Source organism: Ailuropoda melanoleuca, chromosome 13, assembly GCF_002007445.2.
Source record: "Ailuropoda melanoleuca isolate Jingjing chromosome 13, ASM200744v2, whole genome shotgun sequence".
Classification (NCBI taxonomy): domain Eukaryota; kingdom Metazoa; phylum Chordata; class Mammalia; order Carnivora; family Ursidae; genus Ailuropoda; species Ailuropoda melanoleuca.
In genome coordinates, this window is record NC_048230.1 from 25337829 (window position 1) to 25361471 (window position 23643).

Here is a 23643-nt window from a genome sequence, read left to right on the forward strand (position 1 = left end):
GTTAGCAAGAAAAGGAAGGAAGGGGGACATCAGGGCCGAGAGCCCCTGCAGTGGGCGTGTATGATCACTTGTTGTAATCCATGACGTCTACACCATCTAAGGGAACCAGACAAACTCCAGTGTTTGGGGAAGGAACCGTGAAGCATTCCGTTTGAGGAAATCAACTTGCCTCTCTGGGAGCAGGGCGTAGGCAGGGGTGGGGCGGAGGGCGAGGGGAGACTAAGTGAGGAAGAAGAAAGAGAAAAGAGCAGGGGCCTTCACAGGAGTCCCGACAGACAAAAGGCTCGCGCTTCCGGTCCCGAACTAACGCATGACGCTGCCTCTTCGCTCAGGGACGAGAGGCTGGATTCAGGCTCTGAGAGGAAGAGTGGACTTAGGCCCCGAGTCACCTCCCGGGAGCAGTGGAGGGACCTCTGAGGAGCTAGGAAGGCTTCTGTCTGGGGCACACGCCAGCACTGGAAACCAGCGACCAAACTTGCCTCTTGCTGGTTCTTGAGAGCTGGGGGTCGGTGAGCTGAGATGAGGAACGGACAAGACCTGAGTGGCATCCTACTTGCGCGGTACTGAGCACATGCTTCATGTACATTTTCTTTAATTCTTGAAGTAATTTTCCACAGAGGTATCGAGGTTCCCATTGCAGGGATGAGGAAATCAAGACTGAGATGGGTAAAGTTATGGCAGAGTTTGGTGTCTCCCAGAAGCTACTCTGAACAACAGCATCCAGGCACGTAGTTTGTTTGGTGAGGGAGGATCCCACGGGGGGAGTGTGGGGAAGTGACATTGGGAAGTGGCAGTATGAGTCCCGCGTCTCAGCTTGCAAGTGAAGCCTAACCCTGAGAAATATATCAGAAATGATGTAACACATTCATTGGGATTCTCCTAATTCAGCAGCAAGGGATCTGGTTTCTTTATACACCAACTCTCCAGAAGCACTGCTTGAGTGTTTCTCTCAGTGTGGCACGCACAGGATGCATGACGTTCTCCTGTGGCATGAAAACAGCCTTTAGGCGTAGACATGCAGCTCTGGTGGGTAGCAGTTGTCCTGAACACCGGCAGGTCTGAGACATATGGCTGGTGTATTTAAGGCATCATCTACATTCTACAGTCCTCTCCACTCAGACCCAATAATTTCTTTTTAATGATGGTCGACAGGCACAATTTGTATAAGAGGAAGACAGAGGAGGAAGATGAAGGAAAAGAGGAGGGGACGTGAGGTGGAGAGAGTGGAAGGTAGAGCGAGGGAGGGAAGGAGAGGGGAAGAGCAAGCAATAACTGTGGAGTCAGTGACATTAAGTAAGTTGCTCTGCTGCTTAACAAGGTGAGGACTAGAGTCACCAACTCATCCCGGTTTCCCCAAACTGCCCCAGTTATAGCACCGAAAGTCCCACATCCTGGAAAAGCCCTCATTTCTGGGTGAATCAGGACTGCTGGTCACTCAGGAAGTCTGGTGATTGATGCTTGCCTCCTCTTGGCGTACTGCGGCTGTTTCTATCCACCTGCTTGCTTCTGCCTTGACATACGGAAGAGATGAAGTCAGATATCCTCCACCCAGGTGTCTCTGACTGAACCGGGATACACAGGTGGGGTAGCGTGCTACGAGAGGCAGATGCCTGTGCGAGTCTGGAATCAGGCTTTGTGGGGAAACCGACGTGGGCTCACACATGATTTCAGTTCATCACTATGAACGTAGCCACATCATGCCCCTCACCTCAGGGATAGTCCCAATCTACAGGCAACCTAAGGACCAGCGCTGGGGAAGGACCACTAACCTGACTCGCCAACCACTTCCCAGCCAGTGGGAATTACATCACATGATGAAATTATTGAAGCAAGACTGATGCTGCTGATGTGACCACCTTGAGTTCTTCAGAAGATGTTAATATGAGTTATCGCCAATTAAGATACACATTGAACACTTATTTTCTAAAGATTCATGACATTAGGAAAACAACTTCCCCTTTTGCAATTCCCAAGTTATTGGGAAAACAACAGAAACAACAACAAGGAAGTCACGCCCATTGGTCCAAATTTGGGGATCCAGCGCATAAAAGCCCCACAACAGGAGGACACAACAGAATCTGAGAAACTCACTTCTGAACAGAAGCCCCCCCTCCACCTGTGACACCATGACCGACTCGTGCTGCTCCCCTTGCTGCCAGCCTACGTGCTGCAGGACCACTTGCTGCAGGACCACCTGCTGCCAGCCCAGCTGCTGCGGGTGCAGTGGTGGCTGTGGACAAGGCGGCTGCGGGTCCAGCTGCTGCGGGTCCAGCTGCTGCCAGCCTTGCTGCTGCCGCCCAACTTGCTGTCAGACCACCTGCTGCAGGACCACCTGCTGCCGGCCCAGCTGCTGTGTGTCCAGCTGCTGCCAGCCCAGCTGCTGTGGGTCCAGTGGCTGTGGACAAACTTGCTGTGGGTCCAGCTGCTGTCAGCCAGCCTGCTGTACCCCTGTGTACTGCAGGAGAACGTGCTACCAGCCCACCTGCTGCTGCGTGCCTGGATGCCTAGCCCAGGGCTGTGGATCCAGCTGCTGCTAGCCCGGTTGCCAGCCAAACTGCTGCCGCACCACCTGCTGCAGGACCACCTGCTGCCACCCCTGCCGTGTGTCCAGCTGCTGCCAGCCTTCCGACTGCCAGTTGCCTCACCAGGAACCACCACCTGCACATTGCACTGATTTGCCCTTTGGGAAACAAAGACACTGCCAAATGTTGCTGAAAGCCAGCATGCAATCGCCAGCATTTCTGTTACTCATCTGCCTGTTCAGAAGCTTGTGAATCAGCTTGATGAAGTGTGGGCCACTTCTCCTGATTCTCTTCTTCCTTAGGTCTTGTGAGCCCCTGCCAGCTTCGTGCATCCAGATATGGAGTCAAGATCTCTGCTTGGACTCCATAGTCAAGATCTTCATCCTGTCTGACTCCCTTTGAGAAATAAATCCTCCTACTTGACATATATTTTTTTGCAACTATTTATGTCTGCACAAGTATGTTTCCTTTTGCAGCGTACTCGTGGTTCTTGTACGCTGATTTCTTCCTGTCATGATCCTTTTGAATGTCTCCCTAGACACAGGGAATCTCACATGAATTTCTTAATAAACCCTGTACCGATTCGCACACCATATGGTGCTCAGGTCCTTGTACTGCATTTGTGACATTAACGATTTATATGCAGGTCACGTACCCCGTACACTACCCTTTTGGAGCCTCTTACGCTCCCCCACAAATTCATTCCTCCATTTGCGGATGAGGAAGCCTCAGGACGTCATGTCAGAGAGCTGAGGGGGACACAAAACTCGGACGCCCGGCTGCGTCTCCTGCCCTTGCTGAAGGGCACTCGCCTTCCCATCTGCAGGCAAGTTAGGCAACGCCCTGGGCCTGAGCACCAGCAAGATGTTCCTTTGAGGTCTTCGTGGAGTGCGGAAGTACTGTTCTCCTGTAGGTGCAGGTGGTAGATATGTGGGACAAAGTGGTAGACGTCCGTGTCCTACCACTCAGGGACCCGCAGCCCCATGTGAGGCCAGCGGGCCCGGCCCTTTTGAGCTCTCGGGAACACGGGGCCCTTACGTGGCCTCGGGCGCCATTCAGCCCCTCATGCACTCCTCCGCATCAGAGATAGGTGAGCCTGCGGTGGCCTCACGACTGAAGGCCGCAGCTGCACACGCACGTCATGTTGTGNCAGAAGATGTTAATATGAGTTATCGCCAATTAAGATACACATTGAACACTTATTTTCTAAAGATTCATGACATTAGGAAAACAACTTCCCCTTTTGCAATTCCCAAGTTATTGGGAAAACAACAGAAACAACAACAAGGAAGTCACGCCCATTGGTCCAAATTTGGGGATCCAGCGCATAAAAGCCCCACAACAGGAGGACACAACAGAATCTGAGAAACTCACTTCTGAACAGAAGCCCCCCCTCCACCTGTGACACCATGACCGACTCGTGCTGCTCCCCTTGCTGCCAGCCTACGTGCTGCAGGACCACTTGCTGCAGGACCACCTGCTGCCAGCCCAGCTGCTGCGGGTGCAGTGGTGGCTGTGGACAAGGCGGCTGCGGGTCCAGCTGCTGCGGGTCCTGCTGCTGCCAGCCTTGCTGCTGCCGCCCAACTTGCTGTCAGACCACCTGCTGCAGGACCACCTGCTGCCGGCCCAGCTGCTGCGGGTGCGGTGGCGGCTGTGGCCAAGGGGGCTGCGGGTCCGGCTGCTGTGGCTCCAGCTGCTGCCAGCCTTGCTGCTGCCCCTGCCCAACTTGCTGCCGCACCACCTGCTGTAGGACCACCTGCTGCCGCCCTTGCTGTGTGTCCAGCTGCTGCCAGCCTTCCTGCTGCTGATTGCCTCACCAAGAGCCACCATCTGCACCCGGCCCTGGTTTGCCATTTGGGAAACCAAGTCAAGGCCAAGCGTTGCTGAAAGCCAGCACGCCATCGCCAACGTTTCTGCCACTCATCTGCCTCCTGACAAGCTTGTGAAGTGGCTCGATGGAGGCTGGACCACTTCGCCCTGAGTCTCTGCTTCCTCCATCTCATGGGTCACGGGCCAGCTTCATGCATCCTGACGTGGACTCGTGATGTGTGCCTTGACTCCTCCACCGTCAAGATCGTCACCCTCTCCCTATCCCGTCACTTAGCGAAACAAATCCTCATGCCTCGGGCCCAGGTGTCTGCCACGACCATAAGTCTGGGCATCGTGTTCTCTTTGTCCGTGTCCTCACGGTCCTTGTATCCTGTTTCCTCCCTTGCGTGATCCCTTCCAAGGCTTCCCTCGAGGCCAGGGGGTGTCACCTCTATTTCTTAATAAACCCTGTACTCTCCTGCATCCCATATGGCGTTCGTGTCCTTGTACGGCATTCGCGACGTAACTGTATATGCACAGGTCGCATACCACACGCGTTATCCATTCGGAACCTCCCACCCTGCCCCACAAGCTCCTATCTCCATTGGTAGATGAGCACATCATGGGATGTCATGTCAGAGAGCTGACGGGGACACAAAACTCGGACGCCGGCCTGGGTCTCCTGCCTTTGCTGAAGAATACTCCCATTTCATGCGGAAACAGCCTTCTTCAGGACCACCTGCCTTTGGATCTGGCCTAGATGCTTCTAGTGTTGTTTCTACTTCCCACTCCTGCCCGTATCACCTGTTGTCATTGTAATTCCTACCTCTATTGTTGTGTTTTTTTCTGCTCTTACTGTTTCATAACATCCCCACACTACATAATTATGTTCAGGACTTCGTGTTCCCTCAGCCATCAGTTCTCCTGTTACTGCCCAAGGTTTATCACCATGGAATCCTTGTGTCTGGCATGGTTCTTCTATCTTTTACTCATAGCGTTGAATCAATACCTCTGCCATTATGCGTCTTCATGCGATAAACTTCAGTCTTATTATTCATCTTTTTTGTGGTTCATCTGTGATAGCTGTAGTCTTTCTCTCTCCTTGAGTTGTGCTCATTGTTGCCGCCTTGCTTAAATTATCACCATTTTGCCAGTCAACATTGTGAAACACAGTTCTCATTATTTATTTTGTTTCTTCTTTGTTTTTTGTTTCTTTATAATTAATCTTAGTGTACTTATTATTCTTCTCTCTTACTTCCTTCTCTGATAATTACTCTGTGTTGCCTTTCCAGATGTGGAGTAAATTTTCTGGTTCCTTTTTAATATTTTTTTCTATCTTCCGGGCCACATTTTTATTTTTTCTTTTATACCCCATTTGCTTTCTTGCCTAACACGAATAGTTCACTTCACAAATATTTTCTGTTCTTAACCTAATGGTATCCTCTAAACTGGGATGACTTGTATGATTATTTCTGTTTTACTGATGAATAATGACCACTTGGCTACCTACAGGATATTGGTCCAGGGCTACAGCCTGTGTTTCTAGCTCCAATATCTTATATTTCAATATTTAAGGAAACCAGTAGTCAGTGTGTTGGAAAGATGTTTGTCTTCGGTGGCATGTATATTACTGAAAATAAACCTGATTTTTTTGTTTGTAAATATATTTTCCCGTCTATTCCCAAAAGCCCAATGTAAACTTACACATGTAAGTTCAGTAGGCAGATTCTAAGGGCCATCCAGCATGTTGAAACATCCCTTGTATTCCTGGCAGTGTGCCAGCACATTGAAGCCTAAAGTCCATATAACAATCCCTGTTGTCAGATGTCAGATGATAGCATTCCGGTATGGTCTTTTTCATCTGGCCACATAGAGTGTGAAACATATAAAAGAGATCAGGTAAAACCATACCTCAGCCATATTTCTGGTATCTCTACACTTCCTGTCTATTTTTTCTCTTCAGAATGTTATCAAGGAAATTAAGTATGGACACCGTACTGGAAATTGAGCGAACCACACAATGGAAATTTTAACTTCGAGCCGTCTGCAGTCTCTGCAAAGCATCAGACTGCATTTTATCTGGGGTTCTCTGAAGAGACACCTGATTCATAACAGGGGCCAGAGATAAATCAAGGTAACAATACTTATTAATTATATTTAAATGTTGGTCTAAATCAGTGTTCTTCTATCTTGGCACTGTTGACATTTCGGGCCAGATAAGTATTTGTTGGCAGGGGAGAGGGACATTGATTTGAGCACTGAAGAGTGTTTAACAGCATAGCATCCTGGCTTCTACCAACTAGATGCCAATACCAACCCTTCCTGCTTATTTCAGAAAGAGCTAAGGTAGATGCAGAAAGTGGATAAATGGTAAAAAACTCGAGAGTAGAATCTTATAGAGGAATTGTCCAGAGGTACAAAATTTAATAATAATAAAACATGACGTAAAAACTTATGAGATACAACAAAGGCAAGGTTTTGGGTCTAATTTATATGTTTAAATATTTATATTAAAGGAGAAGAAACCTCAAAATTAAAGTATTAAATGCCCCATCTTAAAAAATTGAAGGAGGGGAGGAGTTAAGGTGGCTGAGGAGTAGGGAACCCTAATTTTGTCTGGTCCCTGGAATTCAGCTAGATAGTTATCAAATCATTGTGAACACCTGCAAAATAAACTGGATATCTGAGAAAAGAATTGCTGCAATTCTACAAATAGAAAAGGAACCTCTTTTTGCAAGTTAGGGGGTGCAGAGATGTGAATCCAAGGTGATATATCAGAAGATAAACCGCAGGGAGAGTGAGCCCCTGTAAGCCAGTCCCGAAAAGTGTTATAAGCAGCAGAGTGCAAATTCGGAACTTTTAGAAGTCTGCTCCGGTGGGAGCAAACTGCCTGAATGGTTCAGATGGTGAAGCAGAGCAGAATCCCAGGTGGGAGAGCAGGGTTTCAGGATCCCTGGGGTCACAAAAAGGATGGGGGTGCCTGAGTGCAGCAGAGTTCCCAAGCATCTGAGCAGGGAAGCCAGCTGCAAGCAGTGAGTGTCCAGACGCCAACTTTCTGTTCAGTGATACCATAAACCAAGAACTGCTGCAGGATTGGGCAGCTGCTCTCCACAAGTGCTTAGCAGGAGGCAGCACTGCCTTACCCTGCAGGAATGGCATGGGTGCCCACCACAGGCGTCTGTAAAGTTTGGTGACTCAAAATGGGATCATGTGCCTGAGATGAAAATGATTGTCTGTAGGCTGGGTGAAACACAGAGTTCTGACAGAAACCAGGGAGACAAGAATAATTGACTGCTTTTCTGGGAGGGCTCACTGAAGAGTGGGGGGTGCAAGCTTTCAGCCTAGAGAACCAGGCGCCGCCATTTTCATCCCCCATAAAGGCACTGAAAGCCTTCAAGCAGCAAAATAGCCACAAAGAGCAATCGGGAGCCACTTACATTGCATCTGGCCCCCTGGCAATGGCGGTGCAATTCTGCCCCAGAAAAGACGCCTGAGATTTGGTGCAACAGGCCCCTCCCTCAGAAGATCAGCAGGAAATTCCAGCTAACACCAAGTTTACCGATCATAGAGAAGTGCAAACTCCAGCTCTTGGGGAAAACAGTAGTTAACATTCCTATTTTTTTCTTATTGTTCTTTAATCTTTCAGTTTTATACTTTCCCCCCCTTTACAGCTATTTTCTTATTTTATCGACTCTTTTTTTAAGTCATTTTTAATTATCATTTTTACATTACTTTTTTCCCATTTTACCCTTTGTTTGGGTTTTTATTTATTAATTTATTTAAATTCAATTAGCCAACATATAGTACATCATTAGTTTTTGATGTAGTGTTCGGTGATTCATTAGTTGCCTATAACACCCAGGGCTCATCACATCATGTGCCCTCCTTAATTCCCATCACCCAGTTACCCCATCCCCCCACCCACCTCCCTTTCCACAACCCTCATTTTTTTTCCCCTGGAGTCATGATTCATCTCCCTCTCTGATTTCTTCCCATTCAGTTTTCCCTCCCTTCCCCTATGATCTTCTGCTATTTCTTATATTCCACATATGAGTGACACCATATGATAATTGTCTTTCTCTGCTTGACTTATTTCACTTAACATAATACCTTCCAGTTCCAACCATGTCAACGTAAATGGTTGGTATTCATCATTTCTGATGGCTGAGTAACATTCCATTGTATATATGACCTATATCTTCTTTATCCATTCACCTGTTGAAGAACGTCTCAGTTCCTTCCACAGCTTGGCTATTGTGGACATTGCTGCTATGAACACTGGGGTCCACGTGCCTCTTCTTTTCACTACATCTGTATCTTTGGGGTAAATACCCAGTAGTGCAATTCCTGGGTCATAGGGTAGCTCTATTTTGAATTTCTTGAGGAACCTCCACACTGTTTTCCAAAGTGGCTGTACCAGCTCACATTCCCACCAACAATATAAGAGGGTTCCCCTTTCTCCACATCTTCGCCAACATTTGTTGTTACTTGTCTTGTTATTTTAGCCATTCTAACCTGGTGTAAGGTGGTATCTCATTGTGGTTTTGATTTGTATTTCCCTGACGGCACATAATGTGGAGCATATTTTCACGTGTCTGTTGGCCATTTGTATGTCTTCTTTGGAGAAGTGTCTGTTCATGTCTTCTGCCTACTTCTTGACTGGATTATTTGGCTTTTGGGTGTTGAGTTTGATATATTTTATACACACACACACACATTTCATTTTTTGGCTTTCTTTCGTCATATTCAATTTTATTTTTCTAAATATATGTTTTTCCTTCTTTCTTATTTTGTAATCTAGCTTCTAACAAACAAACCAAAACATACCCAGGATCTAGTTTATTATTCTATTCTGTCCAACTTCTTGTTCAATTTTATTCTCTTTATTTTTGTTTGTTTGTTTCTGCTCTCTTCTGATTTGTTTAGTGTATATTTTTCTGGTGTCATTGTTGCTATTTTTGTTTTTCTCTCTCTCATCTGTTCTTTTCTGGACATAATGACAAGATGAAGAACTCACCCAAAAAGAGAGCAAGAGGCAGTACTCACTGCCAGGGATTTAATCAATACGGATATAAGTAAAATGTCAGAACTAGAATTCAAAACAATTATAAAGATACTACCCGGGCTTGAAAAGAGCATAGAAGACACTAGAGAATCCCTTACTGGAGAAATAAAAGAACAAAGATCTAATCGGGTCAAAAATCAAAAAGGCTATTACTGAGATGCAATAAAAAATGGAGGCTCTAACTGCTAGGATAAATGATGCAGAAGAGAGACTCAGTGATCTAGAAGACAAAATGATGGAGAATAAGGAAGGTGAGGAAAAGAGTTAAACAACTACTGGATCACAAGGGGAGGATTTGAGAGATCAGTGATACCATAAAATTAAACAATATTAGAATAATTGTGATCCCAGAGGAATAGGAAAGAGACAGGGGGCAGAAGATTTATTTGAACAAATTATAGCTGAGAACATCCCTAATCTGGGGAAGGAAACAGGCATTCAAGTCCAGGAGCCACAGAGAACCCCTCAAAATCAATAAAAATAGGTCAACACTTCAACATATAATAGTGAAGTTTGCAAATTTCAGAGATAAAGAGAAAATCCTGTAAAAGGCTCAGAACAAGAGGTCCTTAATCTACAAGGGTAGAAACATAAGGCTGATAACAGACCTGTCCACAGAGACCTGGCAGTCCAGAAAGGACTGGCATGTTATATTCAAGATGCTGATGAGAAAAATATGCAGCCAAGAATACTTTATCCAGCAAGGCTGTCATTCAGAATAGGAGAGATAAAGAGCTTCCAGGACAAATAGGAACTAAAAGAATTTGTGATCACTAACCAGCCCTGCAAGAAATATTAAAGGGAATCCTTTAAGCAAAGAGAGAGCCCAAAAGTAACAAAGACTAGAAAGGAACAGAGACAATATACAGAAATAGTGACTTTACAGGTAATACAATGGCACGAAATTCATATCTTTCAATAATTCTCTGAATGTAAATGGGCTAAATGCTCCAATCAAAAGACACAGTGTATCAGTTGGGATTTTTTTAAAAAAACCATAAAATGCTGTCTAAAAGAGACTCATTTTAGACCCAAAGACACCTCCAGATTGAAAGTGAGGGTGTGGAGAACAATTTATCCTGCTAATGGACATCAAAAGAAAGCTGGAGTAGCAATCTTTATATACGACAAATAAGATTTTAAACCAAAGACTTTAATAAGAAATGAAGAAGGACTTTATATCATAATAAAAGGGTCTATCCAACAAGATCTAACAATTGTAAATATTTATGTCCCCAACTTGAGAGCAGCCAATTTACCAGTTAATAACAAAATTAAATAAACACATTGATAATAATACAATAATAGTAGGGACTATAACACCCCACTCACAGTAATGGACAGATCATCTAAGCAGAAGATCAACAAAGAAAAAAGGACTTTGAATGACACACTGGACCAGATGGACTTCACAGATATATTCAGAGTGTTTTATCCTAAAGCAATAAAATACACATTTTTCCCGAGTGCACATGGAACATTCTCCAGAATCCTGGGTCACAAAATGCTCATAGATTGGAAGAACAAATATTGTTAAAATGTCTGTGCTACCTAGAGCAATCTACACATTCAATACAATCCTTCTCGAAATACCATCAACATTTTTCAGAGCTGGAATAAATGATCCTAAAATTTGTGTGGAACCAAAAAAGACCCCGAATAGCCAAAGGAATGTTGAAAAAGAAAACAAAAGCTGGAGGCATCACAATTCCTACTTCAAGCTGTATTACAAAGCTATGATCACAAAGACAGCATGGTACTGGAACAAAAACAGACACATAGATCAATGGAACAGAATAGAGAGTCCAGATATGGACCCTCAACTCTGTGGTCAACTAATCTTCAACAAAGCAGGAAAAAACATCCAATGGAAAAAAGTCTCTTCAATAAATGGTGCTGGGAAAATTGGACAGTTATATACAGAGGAATGAAACTCGACCATTCTCTTACACCATACACAAAGATAAACTCTAAATGGATGAAAGACCTCAATGGTGAGACAGGAATCCATCAAAATCCTAGAGGAGAACATAGGCAGTAACTATCCTCTTTGACATCGGCCACAGCAACTTCTTTCAAGACACGTCTCCAAAGACAAGGGCAACAAAAGCAAAAATGAACTTTTGGGACTTTAAGATAAAAAGCTTCTGCACAGCAAAGGAAACAGTCAACAAAACTAAGAGGAAACCCACAGAATGGAAGAAGATATTTGCAAATGACACTACAGATAAAGGGCTGGTATCCAAGATCTATAAAGAACTTCTCAAACCAACATCCAATAAAGAAATAATCAAGTCAAAAAATAGGCAGAAGACATGAACAGACAATTTTCCAAAGAGGAGATACAAATGGCTAACAGACAAATGAAAAAATGTTCAACAACATTAGCCATCAGGGAAATTCAAATCAAAACCACTTTGAGATACCAACTTACACCTGTTAGAATGGCAGAAAATGACAAGGCAAGAAACAACAAATGTTGGAGAGGTTGTGGAGAAAGGGGAACCCTCTTACACGGTTGGTGTGAATGCAAGTTTGTACAGCCACTTTGGAAAACAGCGCGAACATTCCTCAAGAAATTAGAAATAGAGCTACCCTATGACCAGCAATTGCACTACTGGGTATTTACCCCAAAGATACAGATGTAGTGAAAAGAAGAGGCACATGGACCCCAACATTCATAGCAGCAATGTCCATGATAGCCAAACCATGGAAGGAGCCAAGATGCCCTTCAACAGATGAATAGATAAAGAAGATGTGGTCTATATACAGTGGAATATTACTCAGCCATCAGAAAGAATGATTACCCAACATTTGCATCAACATGGATGGGACTGGAGGAGATTACGCTAAGTGAAGTAAGTCAAGCAGAGAAAGACAATTATCATATGGTTTCACTCATTTGTGGAACATAAAGAATAGCAGGGAGATCGGTAAGAGTAGGAGGGGAATAATGAAGGGGGGTAAACAGAAGGGGAAATGAACCACGAGAGACTATGGACTCTGGGAAACAAACTGAGGGTTTTAGAGGGGAGTGGGGTGGGGGGATGGGCTAGCCTGGTGATGGCTATTAAGGAGGGCACGTATTGCATGGAACACTGGGTGATATACGCAAACAATGAATCATGGAACACTATATCAAAAACTAATGATGAACTGTATGGTGACTAACGTAATTTAAAAAATCTTTAAAAAATAAAATACTACTATCATGAAACAGATCGTGTATCAAAATGCAATAAAACATATTTATTCTTAATAATAAACTATTAATTATTGATATAAATCTTAATTCTTGATTTTAAAAATGTCATTCTTAAAAGCAATAGTGAAGGAAAAAAGAAAGTTGCATAATTTTACATTGTACATGTAAATTCTTAAATTTCCAAACCATACTGCTATATATATTTTTAAAGATTTTATTTATTTATTTGACAGAGAGAGACAGCCAGTGAGAGAGGGAACACAGGCAGGGGGAGTGGGAGAGGAAGAAGCAGGCTCCCAGTGGAAGAGCCTGACGTGGGGCTCGATCCCAGAACTCCAGGATCACGCCCTGAGCCAAAGGCAGACGCTTAACGACTGAGCCACCCAGGCGCCCCCCCCATACTGCTATATATTAAATACTTTATAAATACTAGTCATTGTTTATGTTTTTATATAAAGAGTAACTGGAAAGTTACACAAGGTTGTATCCGAGAAGGAAAGAAGGTAAATGTTTCGGAGCTGGAGACCTGTTCTCCTTATGCCCCATCATCTTCCTATAGTCTCATGGTCCAGCCCGGGACTTCAAAAGGGACTTCAACTTTATCAATAATGGTTTCTTCAATTATGTTTTTTAAAGATCCAAAGTAGATATAAGAATACATCCATTCTGAGTGGTGGGTGTCTTTGTAATATTTTTCTCAAAACTTCCCTGTATTTTGCTCCCCCATTTGGGTCATAAGTGTAAATAAAGATTTACTTATAAGCATGTACAGGCTTGGCAGAACATAGTTTATAATAGGAGGTTTGGATGTTTTATGGACAAGTCCTGGCAAACCTAAAGGAGCTAATAAATGCTCTGTTATTTAAACTGTTGCCAAGTATGGAAGAGATACACAGTTTCCCAGTACACCATTTACACTTGCCATGTTTAAAATGTGCAGTTTGTTTATTTGTTTCTCGGGTATTGAGTTTGAGAAGTTCTTTATAGATCTTATACCAGTCTTTTATCTGTAGTGTCATTTGCAAATATCTTCTCCCATTCCGTGGGCTGCCTCTTAGTTTTTTTGACTGTTTCCTTGGCTGTGCAGAAGAACGAGTTCTCAACATTTGCTGCAACATGGACGGCACTGGAGGAGATAATGCTAAGTGAAATAAGTCAAGCAGAGAAAGACAATTATCATATGATTTCTCTCATCTATGGAACATAAGAACTAGGAAGATCGGTAGGGGAAGAAAGGGATAAAGAAAGGGGGGGTAATCAGAAGGGGGAATGAAGCATGAGAGACTATGGACTCTGAGAAACAAACTGAGGGCTTCAGAGGGGAGGGGGTGGGGGAATGGGATAGGCTTGTGATGGGTAGTAAGGAGGGCATGTATTGCATGGTGCACTGGGTGTTATACGCAACTAATGAATCATCGAACTTTACATCGGTATCCAGGGATGTACTGTATGGTGACTAACATAATATAATAAAAAAATAAAAAATAAAAAATAATAAAATGTGCAGTTTGCATGTTGGCAGGTAGCCAGTGTAAAACACTTGCCACTACAACAGAGAAATCCACAACTGGAAAGGTAAAAAAAAATAAATAACATACATAGAGATGGGTCAAAAACTATTACAAAATGAAATTTGAAACTCCAGCTATGTCAAGAATTCTGGTTAATAAGCAAATTATTTGAAGAGATACAATTCCTTAAATTTACAATGGAAGAAAGTGTTGATAGTTCTGTCCAGGACTGAGGTGAGATGCATCACACTTTCCAGAGCCTCATTCTTCCTCTGGAATGACTGACATCTCGATGGAAGATGTGGAGAGAGAATTTAAATGGGGTATCCATCAACATGTCATTTCTAGAAGATATTCTACCTATGGTCATTCTTTTGCAATATCAAGGTCCCTCTCTTCTTCCTGTTTTTAATTTTCTTTTTGGACTTCAGTTGCAAATAACTGAGTTAATTATATTCCTTATGGCACATTACCATTTTTTGTCCTTGTAAGATCTCTGCCCTATTTTTTTCTTTATGTACTTATATACCAATTAATTTAATTCCTGTTCTCCTTATGCCCCATCATCTTCCTATAGGGAGCTATTTTATTCTCTTTAAAGTATATTCTCCAGAAGACAGCCTTCAGACTTCATCTTCACTGCCAGCTCTCCTTGATATCTAGCCTGCCGGCCCACACTACATATTTGGACATACCAACCTCCAAAATCACATGAGAAAATTCCTTTTATTACATCTCTTTATATATATCCTATTGGTTCTCTCTGGAGAACCAGACCAAGACAGTACCTCATGGAAAGAATCACCTCTTGCTGCCTACCCACTGTCCTAGTGGTGGACACAGATTTCCTTTAAAATCTGTGTTATCACAGAAATGTCACAGTGAGCATCCTCAAATGTGTCCCCTTATGGACCCGTGTAAGAATGTTCTGAGTTTCAGACCTAAATCATTTCACAGACCCAGAGCCTTTGGTTACAGGGGAGGCCAGACCGCCTTGAGGAAGGACTCTGCAAAATTGCTACAAATACACTCTGCAAACCTCCCTCTAATCTTTCCCCAGATGAAAACCAGTCCAACCATTTCCTAAATGTTTAGATTTGATCATTACATAGTAGGAATATTCAGTCAGATGTTGCCTTAGATTAATTATTTTTAAAACTGCCTCTTAGGGGCACCTGGGTGGCACAGCGGTTAAGCGTCTGCCTTCGGCTCAGGGCGTGATCCCGGCGTTCTGGGATTGAAGCCCCACATCAGGCTCCTCCGCTATGAGCCTGCTTCTTCCTCTCCCACTCCCCCTGCTTGTGTTCCCTCTCTCGCTGGCTGTCTCTATCTCTGTCGAATAAATAAATAAAATCTTTAAAAAAAATTTTTTTAAAAAGGGGGGGGGAGAAAAACAACAGTGTAAAGTTAATCAACCCTTACCTATTCTCAATGGCCAAAAACCTCAAGTTTATTTTAGTCTGTGGCTTCTCTAGACCATTTCTGTCTTTGGTTTCCCAAGTCTGTTCACTGTGGGGAAATGGAACCCACTCAACTCAAAAGAGCTTTTGGTGATATAAAGATTGGAAGCCAGGGGACTGTTTGTACTTTCCACCTTCCAGCTGGAGCATCTATAATTGCAGACCCCAACCACCCTTGCAGACCAAGGCGGACTTAGAGGGCCCAAGGTCATCGTGTTCAAATGTGACCTGAAGGAAATCTATGTAGGGGTGTGTTGAAAGGAATGAAAACATTCTGAGAGTTTTGTTCATTATGCTTAACCACTCACATTTTTATTAGCAGTTGGCATCAAAGGAGTCTTTTTAAAGACTGGGCAACATCAAAAGAAAGAAAAACTGGAGAGAAAGCTTGGCTGAGGTGAAATGAATTGACAACATGAGGAAATGCAAGCTGTAGTGTGGACCATGGTTGCAGAAAGGTTCTCCTTGGTGAAGAAAGATCTCTTAGTGGCTCGACAAATTCCCTCATCAGCACCTGGAATGTGTAGCTGGACTCAGAATGAGTTAGCACACAGATAGTATTTGCGCTCAGCCAGAAGAGGACACCATGGGGTGGCAATGCACTTGCAGATAGTGGCAGGCCTCAGAAGAGTGTGAAGGGTGCTGCATCAGTAAAGTGTTGCCTTACAGAAGCTGGACTCATGACTGGGGTTGTCAGGAAGTTGGCGAGCAGGTGCTGGCTTTGCAGAGACTTGGGGCAGTTGGTCAAAAGCAACGGCAGCCACTGCTGGATGATTTGCCTAAACCTGTCACACAGCAAGCTGGTTGGCAGCAAGGGGATTTGCAGCCACCCTGGTTGCAGGAAGTGGATCCATCATAAGTTGGTTGGCCAGAAAGCATGGTGCCACAGGAAACTCGTTTGCAAGCATTCTTTACAGAACGTGGGAGCTGGCAGTTAGCCACTGGCTGGCAGATGAAGGATATGGAAGGCGCTGGTTGGCAGTGAAGTGGCTGGCAAGGGGAGGACACATAGCATGTAGGATTGCAAGAACTGAACACACAAGTTGATGGCTGGCAGGGAACAGGCATGCAGGGAACCAATTGGCAAGTCTTGAAAATGTAGCAGATGGGTTGGTAATAAGTTGATTTGCAGAGCTGATCTTCACCAAAATTGGGTTGACATGAACCTGGTTGATAGCAAGTTGGCTGGAATGCACTAGCTGCACAGATGGTTGGTGGGCAAGAATTTTCAGTACAGGAAGTTACCTTAGAGCAGGATGGCTGGCAGGACCTGGTGTCACAGCAGACCGACTGGCCACAAGCTGCCTGACGTGATCCGGACACAAAGATAGGTTCTTGGCAGGAGCTTTGCTGGTCGAGGCTGGCTTCACAGCAATTTGCCTGGCAACTCATAGATTCCAAGCAGGAGCGTTGGCATGAGCTAATCAGACAAGGAGACTGACCAGTGCCAGACTCAGAGCAGGCTGTGCAGGAGCAAATGGGTTGGCAGACAAAACCAATGCAAGAAGTTGCTGGAAGGCAGGTAGGTTGGCAAGAAGCAGGCTTACAGCCACTTGGGGCACTGCTAGATGGCTGACAGTTTTCTTGGCATGTGACCAGTTGCCACGTTCTGCTCTGACAGGAACTAGGCAAACAGATAGCACTTCGGAAGCCACCACCATTTGAGCACATGAAAGTGGGGACAGCTGGAATGGCCGTGGTGGTTCCGGGACAACAGCTGTCCCCCATGGTGCTGGTGTTAACCTTGCTAGGAAGTTGCAAACTCAGTATACCTGAGTGCGAAAGACATCTAATACATGGGGGCTTTTATAGTCCTTCACTAGGGGTGTTGGTACAACTTAGAGCATCTTTCCTTGTTATTGTTTCTACTCCTTTGCATACAAACATCTGATTAGCAGGCTTCAGGAGCCTGGATAGATATTGCCTCCACTTTCAAAACTTGTCTGTTGAGTTGAGAGCTTTCTTTGCTGAGTTTGGATTCCTTAATGATGTTCCTGCTCTGGGATGAGCTGTCTCTTTTACAGGTTTTTCTCCAGCCTCCCTGAAGCAGGCCTTTCCCTGAACTAACCTCTCATCAGGAGGCCTCAGCCCAGCCAAAGCAGCCTGCTCTTCCTCCAGGAATGCAGTTCTGCACCATTTAGACAATAGGGAAATGAAGCCTTGACCCAGTTGAAAGAAGGTGATGTCCGAGATGGCAAACAGAAAATCAGGCAGTGCATCCCAAGGGCACTTCAATGTCTCCACCTCTTTCTAGAACCTTCCCATTTGGTTTTCCTGAAACTCAATTTTATTAGTACCACTAATAATAATAGCAATAGTGGTAGTAGGAATGGCTTCCATTCCATTTAGAGCATACTTACTATATACCAAGTCCTTGATTTCATTTTTCATTGAATCTTGCAATGACCCTAGGTAGTAGGTGTAATTCTCGCTACTATGTTAGAGGTATAGCAAAACTAACTCAGAGAGTTTAAATCCTGTTCCCAAAATTATGCAAGTAATAAAAGGTTGAAATAAGATGCAAACCTAGTTTGGGCTGACCCCAAAACCTCTGATCTTAATCATCTGTTAGACCTCCTGACTTTGGAATGGAAGGGAAAGACTGTAATATAGCGATTGAAGACTGACATTTGGTTAGCAGTGCACTGACTCATGGGAAGGTGACCCAGGGCCCAGGCTGGGGACCATTCATCCACTCCAGTGACTAGATTAAACTGGTATGAGTACTTAACTCTACTTATCCATACGTCCAAAGACAATCTTTTAATTTGGAAATTTTAATAACTGCAAAGTATTTTGCCAAGGATTATATCATATTATGGAGTTCACAACATATAAATTCTATAAATATAAAACTACAACAACTAAAAGTGATAGAGGGACATCACTGCAAAGGAATTTTAGTGTTAAATCACCTCTTCCAAGAGGGACTTATGAGGCGTTGGTTGTCCTCATTCTTCCCCTCTTTCTCTGGGCTCATCCTGGCTCTGTATCACCAGCCAACATCAGCATCCCACACTGGTCCATGCCTGACCTGGTTCACACCAGAGATTGACAACAGAATAGAAAGAGCATGGCCTTGGGATCCCAATGGGGCTAGTATCATTTTCTGGCTCTGCTACTAACTCATCTGTCAGACGTGTTAGCTCATTACCCAAGTATTCCAAGTACTGAGAGTTTATTAATTAACCACTTTGCTGTTGCTCAGGTTATTTTTATTTTTATTAGCTGCCTCATAATTTCTGAAAATGCTAGAAATTCTGGAAGGTACTTTTCAAAGTACCAGCTAAAGAATATCTTCTCCTTGGCATCCTCCTCCTCACCCTCATTTTAAAAGGAAGAGAAGAGAAATTTTTCTGATCAAAACGATGCCTGGGAAATCCTCACCCTTGTCATTAAAATACATTTTCTCTATCATTGCTTTTTGTGATACAGGACCAATCACTCCTTTTGCCGTCCAACTCATCACTAATCATTTTGGCACCTTGCAAACTATAGGGATCACTGCACTCTGTTTTATTCTTATCTACATCCCAAAGCTCTCACCTTCCAGAAGAAGTACTTTCAGTCTTACCAAATAGGTCAGCCATAATGGGAACATGAATATTTTTGAGAAACCATGTTAACTTCAGCCTGAAGAAGGTGTCAATGTCCTATACTCATACATGCCACTTTTATTGTCTTAAAACAATCCATTTTTGTATCCATTTTCCTCTGATTCTGTTATTGCCTTTCTTCCTCCTAAAGAAACTTCTCAAGTGATTGGTAAGGGTACAAACTTTCAGCTATAAGATGAGTATGGTCTGAGGATCTAATATATAACATAGTCACTCTAGTTAATAACACCATATTGCAAAACTGAAATTTGCTAAGAGAGCTTAAATGTTCTTACACTCCTCCCTCCCAGAAATATGAGGTGATGGATGTGTTAATTAATTAGATGGGAGGAATCTTTTCATGATAACATATGTATATCAGATCATCACAGTGTACACTTCAGATATCTCACAATTTTGTCAACTATACTTCAATAAAGATGAAAAAAGAAATCTCTCAATAGGGACATCTTTCATTTTGCTGTGGTTCAAGGCACTAAAGACATCTGGTATATCACCAAGGGCTGTTGTGATCACATAAAGAAACATGATGATGCATAAAAAACACAAACTTTCCACAGAACTGTATGTTCTGTATGTTACATGTATTTACATGGTATGGTTTTTTTTAAGATTTTATTTATTTGACAGAGAGACACAGCGAGAGGGAACACACACAGAGGGAGAGGGAGAAGCAGGCTTACCGCTGAGCAGGGAGCCTGATGCGGGGCTCAATCCCAGGACCCTGGGATCATGACCTGAGCCTGAGGCAGACGCTTAATGACTGAGCCACCCAGGTGCCCCAACATGGTATGTTGCTCTTGTATGTTTCTTATTCCCTGTGGCTATCCTGAATTCTGTGTTTAGCATTCCCTTGTGAATATATATAAGATATATATTTGTATGTATGTATGTACATATGTATACATGTGTGTATACTCATATATACATGTATGCGTGTATGATTGTTTTTGAGCTTTAAACATATATGTGGTCTTGAGGATTATTTGTATCAGCTCTACTCTTGTCAGGTTCACCCCTGTTTTGCATATGACCATTGTCCAGTTGTGGGATTTGCGGGGGGTGCTGTGTTTTTTAAGATTTTATTTATTTGTCAGAGGTAGAGAGAGCACAAGCAGGGGGAGTGGCAGGCAGTGGGAGAAGCTGGCTCCCCACTGAGCAAGGAGCCCAACGCAGGACTTGATCCCAGGACCCTGGGATCATGACCTGAGCCGAAGGCAGTTGCTTAACTGACTGAGCCACCCAGGCTTACCTGTCCAGTTGTTTTCACTGCAGCATAGTATTTATTGTGTGAATGTACCACAATTTTCTTTTCTCTGTTTATGGGCCCTTGGATTGTTTGTCACTCATATCCACCTTATAAAATAGAGGGAAAGAACTATTACCTCACAGAATTGCTATGATTAAATGAATCACTGGGACTGTGCTTGGGACAGAGATTTAAAACCCTGGCAAATTCCTCTTGGCTCTGTGAGGATATAAAGATAAATCTCAATGGCCTAATGAGACAGTAACCCTGACGCCAGTGTCCTGGTTAAGTTCCACCTTTGAGTTTCTCCCTCTTCCACTGTATAACCCAGTTGTTCTCAAACAGGGGCGATTTTTGCCCTCCATTCCCAGGGATGTTTGCTAATGTCTGGAGACGTTGATCATCACACTCAGGAGATGCTCCCAGCATTTAGTTGGTTAAGGCTAGGGATTCCTCTTAATATCCTACAATGTGAAGGGTGGTCCCCAAAACAAAGAATTATTCAGCTCAAAATGTCAATAACACTAAATTTGAGAAGCCCTGGTCCACCCCCCTCTTGTCCTTAGGATAGCCCAAGCTGCACCTTGAGGACTAGGGATAGCCCTTTATGCTGTGCACTAAGTGACTACTTCGAAGAGACTCTGTCCTTAGGATTGCAAGGGAGTATGTATGGAGTTTACACAGGAGTGTGCCTTGCAGAGACTAGGAGAACCTAAAGCACAAGGCTGTTTGCAGGGGCTGGGCATGTAGAAAGTCCAAGAGCAAGTTGGCTGGCAGATGGCAGAGGCAGAAGACCCTAGGTGGCAGCAGAGCAGTTGGCAGGAGGTAGATAGGCAGGAAGTGAGCTCACAGCACAAGAAATCCAGGTTATCTTCCTTATTGTAAGTGTGACTTCCCACTTGTTTTTATCCCCCTATGGACCCCAAAGCCATTGGCTAGCTCTCCAGTCTCCCTATATCCAAGTCCATGCTCCTTCATTTGGTTCTCCACACAAAGGCCATTCTAAAACCCAGTGTTCTTCATGTCACTGCCCTGCAATATGGCCCCTTGATGACTTCATGTCATCCCTGCACCAAAATAAAATGTCTCTAACTTACAAGGCCGGACAAGGGCAGGTCACCGTCTACTTAGCTGACCTCAGAGCTCACCTGCCTCTAAGCACACCTCTGCCCAAGCCTCACTAATGAATGGTGTGCTCACAAGCCTCATTCATTGGTATGTTTCCTCTGCCTGGAAAACGCTTCCTTTCTGGTTTTGAACTGGTTAATTCTTATTTGTACTGAAAGACTCAGCTTCAGTATCACATTCCCCAAAAATTCTTCCCTATTTCCCCCCATGCCTTGCTGAGTTCAAACTGCCTTATACTTTCCTCTCTCCCAGTACTTAGCACAGTGCAATGAAGTAACTATCTCTCTGCCTATCTGTCATCCCCACCCCGTCCCTGTAGTGAGCTCCCTGAGAACAAAGACTGAGACATTAGTCTTCTCATTACTACAGCCTTACACAGTCCCTGGCTAACAGTTGTCCAATAAAGCTTGTTGGGTAGATGAATGGACGAAGCTGCTTTCAAAGACAAACCAAGTTAGCTGATGAGAATATGATATTAACAATGAGAAGAGCATGTCACTTCAACTTAGCCACTTTATTATTGGACAATTAAATATCTTTTTCTCATGGAAGAAGTCCCCAAGGAATGTGAGCACACCCAGTAAGGGAGCACATGCACGAGGACAGAAAAAACTTAATGCTGGGAAAGAGACCCAAGATTATGTGGTGAAGGAGCTCTTCTCAGATTAATGGCGGCAGCAGGCAGGAACCCAGAATGACACCCATCTAGGTGCCCAGGGCACCTTCATTTGGACCATTAGGAGCCTGACATTTCTGGTGAGTTCTTTGAAGTGTAAGAAGATAGTGAGTGATGGTGCTGAAAGATTCTAACTAAGTCATTGTGAGCTTTGGGGAAGGTAGTTGAGAATTCCCTCTAGCAGGAGGTTTGCTTTGCAGGAATCAGTGGGCTGAGGCCAGATCAGTGGTCAGCAGGCTTGGTGGCAGTCGGTGGGCTGGCTGTGGCCTCACGGGTGGTTGGGCTGGTGGGTTTGGCCTCACTGGTCTGGCAGGGACTGGCATTTGAGACCTCGGCCTTGCAGGATGTTGAGTCAGTGCAATCCGGTTGGCTAGAAGTAGATTTTTTGCAATCCCGTCTACAGGGGTCAACGCAAGGCAGACGGGAGCAGATCGGACAGTAAGAGAGGGAAGTGACACAGGCTGGGCGGCGCAGGATGGAGTAGCATGGGCGATAGCAGGCAGGGCGGTAAGACATGGATGTCACATACGGCTGCCTGTAAGTGATGGGTCCAGAGAAGATTGGACGACAGATTGGGCGGTAAGAAACCGAAGGGGTGCAGGGCTGTTTGCGGGAGCTGGGTATATAGAAAGTCCGAGAGCAGGTTGGTTGGCAGATGGCAGATGCAGAAGACCCCGGGCGACCGCAGAGTGGTTGGCACGAGGTAGGTGGGCAGGAAACAGGCTCACGGCAGCTGGACCGGCAGCGCTTGACTACATAGCAGGTAGGCTGACATGGACTAGGCACACAGATACTTGCTGAACAGGGACTGGGCTCAGAGCAGATGGGTTGGCAGATGCTGGAGATGCAACAAGACGGCTCTTGGCAAGTGCTGGAGACACAAGGTGGCTCACAGGGGCTTGAAATACAGCAAACAGGGCGAAGACAGACAGGCTCACAGACCAGAGCCACACAGGAAGCTGGCTGGCAGTTGCTGGACTCTGAGGAAGATGGCTCACAAGGACTGGGGTCACAGCAGACAGCCTGGCAGCTATTAGCCACAGAGCAGACAGATGGACAGCAGCTAGGTGTGGGGCAGACTGGCTGACCGCAAGTGGGCTCACAGACCACTGGTTGACAGGAAGTAGGCACAGTGCAGACAGCAGAACAGCAGCTGGGCTCACAGATGACCGACTGGCAGCAGCTGGGTTTGCACGTGATGGACTGGCAGGCAGTGGGTACACAGAGAACTGGCTGGCAGGAAGGGGCCTCACAGCACACAGGTTGGCAGCAACTGCTCACTGAGCAAGAAGGCTCACAGATGGTGGCTTCACAGCACACAGGTTGGGCACAGTTGCTCACAGCACAGGAGGGCTCACAGATGGTGGCTTCACAGCACACAGGTTGGGCACAGCTGCTCAC

The 23643-nt window shown here is 44.6% G+C and overlaps 4 protein-coding genes across 4 annotated transcripts in view; 2 read left to right on the plus strand and 2 right to left on the minus strand.

Annotated features, from left to right (window-relative positions):
• The first annotated feature begins 912 nt into the window (after window positions 1–912).
• On the plus strand, window positions 913–3130 carry LOC100470738 (keratin-associated protein 9-2-like). Its single transcript, XM_011218268.3, has one exon. The coding sequence runs from the start codon at window positions 2127–2129 to the stop codon at window positions 2535–2537; it is 411 nt and encodes a 136-aa protein (XP_011216570.2). The 5' UTR covers window positions 913–2126; the 3' UTR covers window positions 2538–3130.
• A 551-nt stretch (window positions 3131–3681) lies between these two features.
• Window positions 3682–4447, plus strand: LOC117795389 (keratin-associated protein 9-1-like). The gene has a single exon (XM_034639731.1). The coding sequence runs from the start codon at window positions 3932–3934 to the stop codon at window positions 4328–4330; it is 399 nt and encodes a 132-aa protein (XP_034495622.1). The 5' UTR covers window positions 3682–3931; the 3' UTR covers window positions 4331–4447.
• An 11869-nt stretch (window positions 4448–16316) lies between these two features.
• On the minus strand, window positions 16317–17300 carry KRTAP29-1 (keratin associated like protein 29-1). The gene has a single exon (XM_011228590.2). It carries the CDS (start codon window positions 17298–17300, stop codon window positions 16317–16319), a length of 984 nt encoding a protein of 327 aa, XP_011226892.1.
• Window positions 17301–22099: 4799 nt separating this feature from the next.
• LOC100474721 (keratin-associated protein 16-1) overlaps window positions 22100–23643 on the minus strand; it is a 1750-nt gene continuing 206 nt past the window's right edge. Inside the window, exon 2 of the mRNA XM_034640684.1 lies at window positions 22100–23638. Coding sequence (XP_034496575.1) covers window positions 22465–23638 — 1174 coding nt within the window. The 3' untranslated portion in view covers window positions 22100–22464. The remainder of the gene's footprint in view (window positions 23639–23643) is intronic.

What these genes read in the sequence shown, in the direction of transcription:
- LOC100470738 (XM_011218268.3), top strand. Translation starts at nt 2,127, where the DNA reads ATGACCGACTCGTGCTGCTCCCCTTGCTGCCAGCCTACGTGCTGCAGG.
- LOC117795389 (XM_034639731.1), top strand. Translation starts at nt 3,932, where the DNA reads ATGACCGACTCGTGCTGCTCCCCTTGCTGCCAGCCTACGTGCTGCAGG.
- KRTAP29-1 (XM_011228590.2), bottom strand. Translation starts at nt 17,300, where the DNA reads ATGGGGGACAGCTGTTGTCCCGGAACCACCACGGCCATTCCAGCTGTC.